General features: G+C 37.5%; 1 protein-coding gene across 1 annotated transcript in view; it reads right to left on the reverse strand.

Annotated features, from left to right (window-relative positions):
- The window catches only part of LOC100751639 (UDP-glucuronosyltransferase 2B17-like), a 36,584-nt gene extending 27,114 nt beyond the window's left edge, over positions 1-9,470 (reverse strand). The window contains 3 exon segments of the mRNA XM_035453047.1: positions 8,749-8,886; positions 8,889-9,341; positions 9,344-9,470. Coding sequence (XP_035308938.1) covers positions 8,749-8,886; positions 8,889-9,341; positions 9,344-9,470 — 718 coding nt within the window.
- Between the last annotated feature and the right edge of the window lie 4,769 nt (positions 9,471-14,239).

Here is a 14,239-nt window from a genome sequence, read left to right on the forward strand (position 1 = left end):
ATACCCAAGCCACACAAAGACACAACTAAGAAAGAGAACTACAGACCAATATCCCTCATGAACATTGATGCAAATATTCTCAATAAAATCCTGGCAAATCAAATACAAGATCATATCAGAAAAATCATCCACCATGATCAAGTAGGCTTCATTCCAGGAATGCAAGGATGGTTCAACATATGAAAATCCATCAATGCAATCCACCATGTAAACAGACTGAGGTAAAAAACCACATGATCATCTCACTAGATGCTGAAAAAGCCTTTGACAAAATCCAACAACCCTTCATGATAAAGGTCTTGGAGAAATCAGGGCTAACAGGAACACACCTCAACATAATAAAAGCAAAATACAGAAAGCCAACTGCCAACATCAAATTAAATGAAGAGTAACTAGATCCAATTCCTCTAAAATTGGCACAAGACAAGGCTGTCCACTGTCCACATACCTCTTCAATATTGTCCTTGAAGTCCTAGCTAGAGCAATAAGACAACAAAAGGAGATCAAGGAAATACAATCGGAAAGGAAAAAGTCAAACTCTCACTATTTGCAGACGATATGATAGTCTATATTAGTGACCCAAAAAACTCTACCAGGGAACTCCTACAGCTGATAAACACCTTCAGCAAAGTGGAGGGTACAAGATTAAATAAAAAAAATCCTTAGCCCTACTATATACTGATGACACATTGGTGGAGAAAGAAATCAGAGAAACATCACACTTTACAATTGCCACAAACAACATGAAATAAGTTGGGGGAACACTTAGCAAAAATGTGAAAGACCTGTACCAAAAGAATTGAATCTCTACAAAAAGAAATTAAAGAAGATACCAGAAAATGGAAAGATCTCCCATGCTCTTGGACATGTAGGATCAATATGGTAAAAAAGGCAATCTTGCCAAAAGCAGTCTACAGATTCAATGCAATCCCCATCAAAATCCCAACACAATTCTTACAGACCTTGAAAGAACAATTCTCAAATTTATATGGAGAAACAAAAGACCCAGGATAGCCAAAACATCCCTATATAATAAAGGAACTTCTGGAGGCATCACCATCCCTGACTTCAAGCTCTATTACCGAGCTATAGTTGTGAAAACAGCTTGGTATTGGCACAAAAATAGACTGGTAGACCAGAATAGAATTGAAAACCCAGATATTACCCCACACACCTATGAACACCTGATTTTTGAACAAAAAATCCAAATTTATATGATGGAACAAAGAGAACATCTTCAACAAATGGGGCTGGCATAACTGGTTGCAGACATGTAGAAGACTGAAGTTAGACCCAAGCCTATCACCTTTCACAAAACTTAAGTCAAAATGGATCAAAGATCTCAACATAAATCCAGCTACACTGAACCTATTAGAAGACAAAATGGGAAAAGCCCTTGAATTAATTGTTACAGGAGACCGCTTCCTGAACATTACACCAGTATCATAGACACTGAGGCCAAGAATTGATAAATGGGACCTCCTGAAACTGAGAAGCTTCTGTAAGGCAAAGGAGACAGTCAGCAAGACAAAACGGCAGTCCACAGACTGGGAAAACATATTCACCAACCCCACATCTGACAGAGGGCTGATCTCCAAAATATACAAAGAACTCAAGAAGCTAGTCCCCCAAATACCAAGCAATCCAATTAAAAAGTGGGGTACAGAACTAAATAGACAATACTCAATACAGGAATCTTAAATGACTGAAAGACACATGAGAAAGTGTTCAACATCCTTAGTCATCAGGGAGATGCAAATCAAAACTACTCTGAGATACCATCTTACTCCTGTCAGAACGGCTAAAATAAAAAATACCAATGACGGTTTATGCTGGATAGGATGCAGAGAAAGAGGAACACTCCTCCACTGCTGGTGGGAGTGCCAACTTGTTACAGACACTGTGGAAATCAGTATGGTGATTCCTCAAGAAAATGGGAATGAGTCTACCACAAGATCCAGCAATACTACTCCTTGGCATATACCCAAAAGAAGCACATTCATATAACAAGGACATCTGTTCAACCATGTTCATAGCATCATTATTTGTAATAGCCAGAAACTGGAAGCAGCCTAGATGCCCCTCAACCGAAGAATGGATAGAGAAATTGTGGTACATTTATACAATGGAATACTACTCAGCAGAAAAAAACAATGGAATCTTGAAATTTGCAGAAAAATGGATGGAACTTGAAGAAACCATTCTGAGTGATGTAACCCAATCACAAAAAGACAAACATGATATATACTCACTCATATGTGGACCTCCTTATGATACATAGTAGTGACCATGCTTTATCAGAGCTGTTTTTAATGATGTTGCTCAGAATGGTTTCCTCCCAGATGATGACTGAGAAACTTATTTTGAAAAAAATGGTGCCAAGTACCACAACAGTAACAGAAATGCGCTGTTTTCTGGGATTTTGTTTTTTCACTTTTTTGTTGTTGTTGTTTGTTTTTTGTCTCTGTTTTTGGGGTTTTTTTTGCTTTTTTTTAAATGGAGTGTGCTGGATGTCTCTACAATTTTGTTCAAATAACTGCAGAACCTGGAAAAGCTGTTGCTGCTATTGATGCATAATATATTGCCATTATTGATATATATATATATATATATATATATATATATATATATATACATATATATATGCTAATTGAAACTCAAATATGTGATGAATACAAGGTGTTTCAATGAGTGCTCACCTGTGCATTCGAATTAGATTTCATCTTTAGTAAGTAGTAAAGTTATATGCTTGCCAAAAAAAAATAAGTGACACACTGGAAGACAAATGTCACACAATTTCAATTTTATTGTGTAACTTTTATTGTGTAACAATTTAATGTGTAACTTAAAATTGTTCCCATGAACTTATGGGAACAGTGAGCAGAATTGTGGCTATTAGGCTTCAATGTGGGTCTTTTAACAATGGAGAAATGATTGGTTTAATTATATAAAACTGCAGTTGGACAAGAGGCATGGACTCTGTGAGGTCTTGAGGTCTACTGAGAGCATGATAAATATGGTTGATAAAAATATGACATATTTTAAAAGTGGTGAGATAGTATACTTTAAGTGTTCTCAAAACAAAAATGATGAATATGTGTAATATAACATGATAATTGGTTTAATTTAGCCATTCCATTGTGTACATACTGTATTGTGTATCATAATTGTGCAAGACTTCATTTATGAGCTAAATAAATGAATGGGAAAAATGATTTGTCATACTCAAGAATATTAAATTTCCAATTTATATTTAATAAATTTAATAGAATCCTATATTTTTATTTTCCAATACCCCTGCATTTGTGTGCTAGACAAAGTACAAAAAGTTGTATGACGCATGCTGATATGCTTCTAAAAATATGTGTTTGTGCCTACAGTCTCCTACAATTTTCTACATCTTAATTATAAAAAAATTTCTCATTCTCTCTGCTGATAATATTCTATAACAAAATGTTAACTTTTTAACAAAATATGTATTCTAGACACATAGACAAATGCATGCTCAGAGATAGAGATAGAGATAGAGATAGAGATAGAGAGAGAGAGAGAGAGAGAGAGAGATCAGATAGAGAGGAATGAAGAGGAAATGACAGAAACAGAACAAAAAAAGAGATGGTGAGAGGTAGAGTCAACTAAGAAAAGACATCTGAAAGGGGAGAAGAAAATCATGAAATAAATAATAAAGAAATGTACAATAAAATCACTAAGCCTAGTTATATTTTTGGAGAAAAAAATCACATTTTGAACATTACCATCAGGACAGATAAACCATGAGCAATAAATGTGTGTGGCATTTACATTCATACTGGTTTGGTTTTGTTTTATTTTCCATTCATTTATTTAGCTCATAAATAAAGTCATGCACAATTATGGTACACAATACAGTATGAAACCTAATAGCCACAACTCTGCTCTCTGTTCCCATAAGTTCATCATTTCTAGGTTACACATAAAATTGAAATTGTGTGACATTTGTCTTCCAGTGTGTCACTTATTTTTTTTTGGCAAGCATATAACTTTACTACTTACTAAAGATGAAATCTAATTCGAATGCACAGGTGAGCACTCATTGAAACACCTTGTATTCATCACATATTTGAGTTTCAATTAGCATATATATATGTATATGTATATACATATATATATATATATATCAATAATGGCAATATATTATGCATCAATAGCAGCAACAGCTTTTCCAGGTTCTGCAGTTATTTGAACAAAATTGTAGAGACATCCAGCACACTCCATTTAAAAAAAAAACAAAAAACCCCAAAAAACAGAGACAAAAAACAAACAACAACAACAAAAAAGTGAAAAAACAAAATCCCAGAAAACAGCGCATTTCTGTTACTGTTGTGGTACTTGGCACCATTTTTTTTTTAAATTAGCTTCTCAGTCATCATCTGAGAGGAAACCATTCTGAGCAACATCATTAAAACAGCTCTGATAAAGCATGGTCACTACTATGTATCATAAAGCAGGTCCACATATGAGTGAGTATATATCATGTTTGTCTTTTTGTGATTGGGTTACATCACTCAGAATGGTTTCTTCAAGTTCCATCCATTTTCCTGCAAATTTCAAGATTCCATTGTTTTTTTTCTGCTGAGTAGTATTCCATTGTATAAATGTACCACAATTTCTCTATCCATTCTTCGGTTGAGGGGCATCTAGGCTGCTTCCAGTTTCTGGCTATTACAAATAATGATGCTATGAACATGGTTGAACAGATGTCCTTGTTAAATGAATGTGCTTCTTTTGGGTATATGCCTAGGAGTAGAATTGCTGGATCTTGTGGTAGACTCATTCCCATTTTCTTGAGGAATCACCATACTGATTTCCACAGTGTCTGTAACAAGTTGGCACTCCCACCAGCAGTGGAGGAGTGTTCTTCTTTCTCTGCATCCTATCCAGCATAAACTGTCATTGGTATTTTTGATTTTAGCCATTCTGACAGGAGTAAGATGGTATCTCAGAGTTGTTTTGATTTGCATTTCCCTGATGAGTAAGGATGTTGAACACTTTCTCATGTGTCTTTCAGCCATTTTAGATTCCTCTATTGAGAATTGTCTATTTAGTTCTGTTTACTTGAAAGTATAGAGTCTTCAATGTTACAAGAACCAGTTTCTTGAGGCATCAATTTGTAAATGAAGTCTAGTTTCTCTCTGCTTTGAGTGTAACTTCTCCTATCTTTTGGAACACTTTGCTAAATCATGAACTGGAATTTTTGCTAACATTCAGTTCAGGGCATGGGATTTTCAGTGGTCTGGAATCTTCCTTTTTGAGGGTTTATGCCTAGTCCTATTTTAACTTATTATGTTAGGTTTTGTCTTTGTACCTGTGAGGCCTGCTCTTATTTTGAAGGGAAATGTAGAAGGAATGGATCTCGGGACAGACTACAAAAGCATGTTTTGCCATATTGTGGTAATTGTCAGTAGGCAAATGATTAAATGTGGATGAGGGTATTCAAAATCCCAATATGTCCTGATTAGCCAAATTTCAGCTTTTCCGATGGTCTCACAGAATGTAGTGGGTCTTACTAGAAAACATACAGAAAGTTGAGAGGACAAAATTACCAGGCAGGTTTGCTGAGAAAAAATGCACCAGAGGGAGGCTGGTGAGTTGGTTTAGTGGTCAACATCTTTTGCTGTTCATGCAGAGAACCAGGGTTAGGTTCCTAGCACCCACATGACAGTTGATAACCATCTGTAATTATAGATGGAAGTGATATGATGCCATCTTATGGTTTGTAAGGTCTTATGTCATTAGACACACATGTGGCACACAAACATACATGCCAGAAAATACCAATACACAGAAAAATATAGACTACAAATGTTCCACATTTCTACATAAATTTTTGAGAAGAAAATTTGAATCCTCTAGTATGCTCATCATGACTATATGTTTAAAGGAGGGAGGAAAGAAAAAAAGAAGCAAGGATTGGGGAAACTAAAAGTAGTAACTATAATTACATAATAATAAAGCAATACCATGTAAACACAGTTATAATGACTGATAAATTTCACAATCACTTTTCTCTACAATTGCATGGCAGAAGATAGTTTATCTCTATTTAAAGCCTTTTATCACCTCTCATTGTTTTCTGGATTCTACTCAAGATTACAACTGTTTTATTCCTTGCTGTATTCTGCTCCTACAAAGCTATAGGATCCCACAAAACTCAGTCAGGGGTTTCTTCTTGAGTCAAATCCCATCCCTTAAACTGATTTGTCAATATATTTCAAGTAATAACTTATTGATGAAGTCAAAGTCAGTACAATCTTAACTTAGGATGAGACATACAGATGTAGGTATCCATGTAGCATGATAAATAAAAGACCCATAGACAGATATTGGGATTCAAACTTCAAGCTTATGATCAGAAAGCACCTACAAATGTTTTCTAAGACAAGGTAGGACAGTCCTCCAAAATCCCATGCTTTGATAAGAGTGCCAGATATATTAGACCTGTGGGCTCAAGATGTATGCCCTAATGTTATAGATCTTTGGGTGATTTCCTGACAGTGAGATGTCCCTGTTATTAGGTAACATTTCATCCTTCTTGGGTTTATGTTGGAGCTGAAGACTAGATAGTTGTACCTTTCCTTAGTCATGATTAAAGATAAATTAGGTGCAAATTTTGGAGTCACAAAGATAAGATAAATACTGAAATTTTTTCTCTAATAAAAATGGACTGGATATTGTAACTGTAATTCCTGCTCAATAGCTGTTCTATAATATATAGTTTTACCATGTTAGAAAAAAACCTTAGTTTTAATTAGAGACAAAAAAAGGTGAAATGCTGTGGAATAACCCTTCTGTGAACTGTGAACATGTATTATTCTCATTTATTAATAAAAACCAGACAGGCCAATAGCCAGACAGGGAGTATAGGTGGGGCAGCCAGACCGAGAGAATGTTGGGATGAAGAAGGGTAGAATCAGTCAGACTCCAGGGGAGAAAGAGTTATTAGAGGACAAGTAAAGCCATAAGTCGCATGACAAAATATAGATGAATAGAAATGGCTTAATTTAAAAGTAACAACTAGTTAGTAATAAGCCTTAACTATCAGGTGAGCATTTAGAAATAATACTAAGTAAGTCTCAATGTGGTAAGTTAAAAAAAACTGCTGGGCCAGGGAGCTGACAGACAGGATGGAAAGAGTCTACCTACTTATAACCTTTTTAAGAATGTGGTTTAGAATAGTCACTGGGTGCAGGTTCATAAAGCATTGCCATGCTGAAATTTTTTCTTGAAAGATTCATATTTCAGGCAGCAAAATAAAGAACCTAGAGACTTCCTTAATTTGTAAAACACTTGATTTCTTCAGACACTTTGGTGTTTAGAACAGTAAAAGTTAGCACACTTTAGCACAGTAAATGTGTTTAGCACAGTAAAAGTTAGCACACTTTAGCCTAGTAAAAGTTTTCACTTCACCAAGGATATTTACTTCATTTTTCATTTCATATTTTTCTAATGAAAGGCTAGTGTTGTCTTGCAACCTAATATTCATTCTGAAACTAGTCTATAAGTTTCTACTAACTTTTTCTTAACAAGACTGAATGATATATGAAAATCAAAATGGAAAACATGCTGCCATAAAAATATGTAATAGCTTAATTTTTGATTGTGCTAGATTACCAGGGCTGCTGTAATCACATCTTCCATGATTAATCCTGCATTTACAGCATGTATTAAAATATCAGGCACCTCAATTGACAGAAGAATGGTATAGATTTTAGAGCAATAATTTGCAGTTGTAAATATTTGTGGAATGAGATTCAGAGGCAACAAATTACATACTGAATTATTCTCATCCTAACATTAGTTTATATTTTATCTTATTACTGCCACAATGAGTTATTATTTTTATAAATGTATATTGTTTCCTTAAAAGAGACTTGCCATTCTAGAAGAGATACTATAATTTGTAATTGTACTTGTATATGACAGATAAAATCATGTTCTATTCAATTAATATTTATCTGTGCCTCATTTTTTCTAGGACTCATGATGATTTATTAAATTTCAATGTACTATTGTTGGGAGCTGCAGAGTACCATGCCTAAGAGATGGTGCCGGGCCGGGCGTTGGTGGCGCAAGCCTTTAATCCCAGCACTTGGGAGGCAGAGGCAGGTGGATGTCTGTGAGTTCGAGACCAGCCTGGTCTACAAGAGCTAGTTCCAGGACAGCCTCCAAAGCCACAGAGAAACCCTGTCTCGAAAAACAAAACACACAAACAAACAAAAAAAGATGGCGCCGGTTTCTGCCTTCTGCCAGCCCAACGGCGAGTGCTCTCTGTGGTAAACAACTCCTAATTTGGTAAAGGCCACGTATCCTTTTAATTCTGCTTGGAGACAACCTATCCTGGCGTGCCACTTGGGATTAGGTGATTGGTAGTTGTAGGCTATATCAAGCCCCGCCTTCCTGGGTTCAGTGCCACTTCCTGTAAATCAAGGTTCCGGAATAAAATGTGAGAAGAAGATTCCTCGGTGTTGCGTCGTTCTTGCTAGTCAAGGGTGGACGCGACATACTATTAAACAGTTTAATGATTATAAACACTGAGTAATAATAGCAAAATAACTTCATAATGCTTCCACAACTATTTATCAATGAACAGTTTACTATTTTCACTTGTAGAGTTTTACATGGAAATGAAGTATATAGCATGCATTTCTTTTTTTATTTTTAAACTTCCATTAAGTTTTAAAATACTTAGCATGAAATGTAGTCTCTTACCTGGGGTTTTACTATAAAACTTATCCCAGAATGCAAAGTCATATTGCTGAAGTCCAAATTCAAAAAACAATGACAGAATCATATTTATCACCCTTTCTGTGAAGGTCATATTCTCTGTTAGTTCACCCATAATACACAGCACAGGGGAACTGGAAGCTGGCCACAGTATTTCTCCAGGGTGTAGCCAATGCTAAATCTCAGGGTGTTCACAAATGGGACTTGAAGCACCTCAGCCACCAGCTCTCCACAGGGAACCACAGGATCTATAACCATTACATTGTATTTTGTGTCTTGGAGCTCATTCATGAATGTCTGGTTGTACAATACACTCCAACAGATATTTTGAAATATTGAAGTCAGATGGAAAAAGAATTCCTGAAAATTTGTTGCTCCTCTCCAAACTGGCAAGTTTGGAATGACATTCACAGCTAGGTTCACTAGTTCATTTATATGAATTTTGGAAGCTTCTTCCCCATTGGACAGACAGATGTTCTCAAAGTGAAGTGCAGAATGTTTATTCTGATCTATCATGATAGTGGGATATTTCAGGACTGTCACCTCATGTACTCTATCCACAAGCTCTTCAAGGATTCAGTCAGTGAGTGACTCATATCACAGGGCCACACAAGGACTTTGCCACACAAGCCATAGCCATCACAGCAAAGCTGCACCACAAAAACTGCCATGACCCACTTCTCAGATGCCGTGACGTGCCCTTCCATCCTGTTCTGCAAAGATTGAGTGTTTACTCAATTGACCAACAATTTAGCTATATCATAAATCAAATATTAACTTCCAAAGTTACAAAACACACAGGTCAAGGGATTTCTGTAACAGTGCCAATAGCACATTGTTCTGTTGAAGAGAGATGTACTTATGAAGAACTTGATTGAGTTGTTTAACAATTGTAATTTCAGTTTTTATAAACATGGGAGGAATGCAATATTTTAAAATTAATAGTGTAATTGTAGCAGGTATAGCAGCTAAGTGACAGCTTAATGCTAGATGAAGACTAGATGAAGACTTGGCTTAGGACAGGTGAATAATACACACACACACACACACACACAGACACAGACACAGACACACATAGACACACACACACACACACACACACACACACACACACACACACACACACACCACATAGGATTTTTGAATCAGGATGACTAGAGCATAGAGCTTTCAGTTCATTGTATGGGTCATGGAGTTTGCAGGAATAAGCCAAGTTTCAGCAGGAGACTTTGGTGTTCCTTTTAAATCTCTATGAAAATGTATCAGGGAGAATACAGTCTTGGTCTTTGGCTGTAACTATAGGGTTTGAACTGTTATGGTGGATGAAAAGTGAGAGTTGTTCAAAAATTTAAAAACAGGGTTCCATCTCAGTTCATAACCCGAGGAATCAGAATGAGGGGATGTCTCTAGCAAAGACATGAAAGGAAAGTGGGAATAGCAATAGACTGGCCAGGGGAAGGGAAGAATGTGCTAATAATTCATAATCACACAAACATGTTTTTTTTTTAATTCTTTGGATGTTTTGCTTTGCCAACAAAAATTCCTAGATCATGTTCATGTAAAATACCAAAGTAAAATGAACAGCAAAGTCAAGGAATTCTATGAATTTGCACAGAAATTTCACAAAGAAAGCACTCCCCAAAAGTTCAGAAACAGCAATTTCCAATGTATGAGAGGGCTAACAAGTGCTCTAAGAAAATATTAACATTATTATCTTAGAAAGCAAAATCCTTTGAAATAAAATGAATACCACACAGTTAATAAAAATCACATAGTGTGACAAGTTTTGTGATAGGATATATTTGAAGAAAAGTGGAAGGGAAAGAGCTACACAATACAAATTAAACATTTTTTTCCATTGGCATCCAGATATAGGTGTTTTAAAAAAATTCCGAGTTGTATGGTTTTGTGAAAATAGTGTCTAGATCTCTCTAAGCATAGAATTCATTTAAATAAATTTAAATGTGCATATGTTGTGGCTCTTTCAATAGGATCAGACTCCATAGGCTGGTGGAACTGTTTGGGAGGGATGAGGAGGTATGGCTTTGAAGGAGAAGTAGTGTCACAGGACTTGAGGTTTTAAAAGCAATCCTGAGTTAGCTGTCTCTCTGCCCTCTGGTTGTTGTCTTAAGGTTTCAGAGCTCTGCTACCTCTCTAGCACCATGCCTGTCTGCCTGTTGCCATTATGGTCATAAAATCTCCCTCTGAAATGGTAGTCCATCCCTCAAGAAACTCTTGCATTAGTTGCCTTGGTCATGAAGTCTCACTATAGCAAATAAAAATATAACTCAAATAGATGTGAAGTTCAAAATCTGTCAATCAGCTGCTATCCAATTAAAAAGAACAGTTTAGTCCAAGAGGTGGGGTTTACATTAGGGATGGACAAGACTGGGGATAAGAGGTGGAGCCAGAAAGATCATGGTCATTTTTCTGATCAGGGAAGCAGGTGGTGGCTGAGTGCTTGGCCGGGAGCTTGGATTTGTCTGAGCTTTTCTTTTTCCTTTAATATTTATGCACTGGATTTGTGAAATAATAAATGGTAAAAAAGAATCATTTTCATCTGGTTCCCTATGTGTGGCCTAGTTCAACCATGCAAAGATGTGCAATTTTGAGACAACAGAGAGTCCCTGGACACATACCTCACCCTTTCCCCATCTCTATTCTGACATGGCTTCCTGATACCCTGCTTTCTCTGGCACAGACTCCTGGTCCACTGGTACCCCCGAAGTCCAATTCTTCTCAGCATAGGCAAGTCAGGGAGCAGAATCCTGTGCAGTGTGGGGGGAGCAGAGTCCAGTGCAGTGTGTGTGGTAGCATAGTCCAGTGCAGTGTGTGGGGGAGCAGAATCCAGTACAGTGTGGGGGGAGCAGAATCCAGTACAGTGTGTGGGGGAGCATAGTCCAGTACAGTGTGTGGGGGAGCAGAATCCAGTACAGTGTGGGGGGGAGCGTAGTCCAGTGCAGTTTGTGGGGGTGCAGAGTCCAGTGCAGTGTGTGGGGTGCAGAGTCCAGTGCACTGTGTGGGGTGCAGAGTCCGGTGCAGTGTGTGTGGGAGCATAGTCCAGTGCAGTGTGTGGGGGAGCAGAATCCAGTACAGTGTGGGGGGGAGCATAGTCCAGTGCAGTGTGTGGGGGAGCAGAATCCAGTACAGTGGGGGGGGGAGCATAGTCCAGTGCAGTGTGTGGGGTGCAGAGTCCAGTGCAGTGTGTGGGGTGCAGAGTCCAGTGCAGTGTGTGGGGTGCAGAGTCCAGTGCAGTGTGTGGCAGAGCATAGTCCAGTGCAGTGTGTGGGGGAGCATAGTCCAGTACAGTGTGTGGGGGTGCAGAGTCCAGTGCAGTGTGTGGGGGTGCAGAGTCCAGTGCAGTGTGTGGGGAAGCAGAGTCCAGTGCAGTGTGTGGGGGTGTAGAGTCCAGTGCAGTGTGCTGCTATCCTCCCAAGAAAATTCTACTCAATGCTGGCAAGTCCTAGAGCAGAAGCTTTTACTTGTAGAGTTTTACCTGGACAACAAAAACTTTAAAATAATATTTAACAGCTAGCTTATCTTCAATCCTAATTTTTTTATCTAGTGTTTCACTGTAAAACCCACAGATATACACTGAACTGAACTCTGTAACCTAGTTGCAGAGAGGGAGGAGTGAAAATCAATGTGGTCGGTACCTGGCTGGTGAAACCCACAGAAACAGCTGGCCTGTACAAGGGGGAGCACATGGACCCTAGACTGCTGTCTGGGAGGCCAGCACAGGACTGAATCAGACCCCTGAACATGGATGTCAATGAGGAGGTCTCCACACTCTGGGGTGGGGGGGTTGGTAGTGGATTAGCATTTTTCCCTGGTGTAAGAAGGGACTTTGAGAGCCCATCCCAGGTGAAGGGATGCACTCGGGGCCTGGACACATGGTCCCATCCCAAAATGATGTGGTGGACTTTGAGGAGCCCCCATCGAGGCTGGGGGCTACCCTGCCTGGGGAGTGGAGGGTGGATTTGGTGGGGGCTAGATGGTGAGGAAGGGGGAATAGTGGGGGGAGGGGAGGGAGTGGGAGAAGGGATTGACATGTGAAGCAAACTTGTTCCTAATTTGAACTAATCAAAACATTACAAAAATAAAAAAATTAAAAAACACTTGTGTGTGGGGGGGAATAAAAAAATAAAAAGGCTAGTGGAACTTAGGGCATATTTTATCATAACTAGAAAGGAAGGAAAGAAAGAGCAGGCCCTTGTCTCTATTGTATAACAACTCATAGCAATCAACCCTAATCAAAATATAGTCTATCCTCTAAATAATTCTGAACTTTAAATATAGTTACTTCCATAGACGAAAGAAAGAATTGTTATAAGCCTTTGTAAAATATGTTAACATGTATAGGATCAGTGAACCCAAACCATAAAGTCTTATCTCCATAGAGTTAGAAAACATTCATGAAATCATAATGGGTTTTTTGAAAGGGCCTGAAACATTTATTATTTTTTTATTGTTTAACCTGAGGGATGTATATAATTGAGACCTCACATATAACAATCTAGAGTTTTCAGTAGTGTTTGGTATTATATCTGATTTTCAAGGATATATTTTAATTTGTTAACCCTTACTACTATCATAACTTTAATGAAAAAACAGACTCATGTATTTCATTTATACTCAATTAGTGATTAAATACAATATACTTGGGTATATATGTTCAGTTCAGTTCCCAAGTTAACAAAATGAATAACTAGATACTTTCGGTGTCCTTTAAATTCTTAGTGGAGGTGGTGATCTTTAGTATATATTTTGGTTGATCTTGTGTGGTATTAGTCACTTAGAAATTAACTCTCTACAATTAGATGAGGAGCATTAAATGGGATACATAGGGTGGTGATGATACACAGCTGAGGAGATATTATTCAAATGTTACTCAATTTTGACTCCCAAATCTAGAAAGCCCCTGAATTTAAACTTCTATATATGCACAGTACCTGGAGTTAATATCGGGCTGTTACCTGTGTGTAAAAACTAGATACTCCAGCTTGACACGATGCAAAATGTTCTCCAAATTTTATCACAAAATCTAAGATAAAATATACAATATAGATTTAGATAAATTAGGAATACATACTTTTTTGAGACAGAGTTTAACTGTGTTGCCCAGGCTGCCCTTGAACACAAAATCGTTCTGACTCAGTTTTCTAATTTTTCAGGATTAATTCTCATGGTAATGATATCATCCTCCATAATTTACTTTTTTCAGAGGCCTTCACAAACATGACTCTTAAAATCTAAGTTTTGCACATCAGTTTTGAAAATGGTAATAATTGTAATTTAACAGCATTCAGCTCTCCTGTATTTATCTTAAAATTATCATCATGAAGCACAATTAGAGGCACTTCTTCCTCTGTTTCCTCCTCATAGGAATGGTTTGCAACATGTGCTAAAATTCGTTTTTAACAATTCAATTAGTGATAACCTAAGAAGTAATATTTCTAGATTTGGTTCAGAGCTC

Source organism: Cricetulus griseus (assembly GCF_003668045.3).
Source record: "Cricetulus griseus strain 17A/GY chromosome 1 unlocalized genomic scaffold, alternate assembly CriGri-PICRH-1.0 chr1_1, whole genome shotgun sequence".
NCBI classification, from domain to species: Eukaryota; Metazoa; Chordata; class Mammalia; order Rodentia; family Cricetidae; genus Cricetulus; species Cricetulus griseus.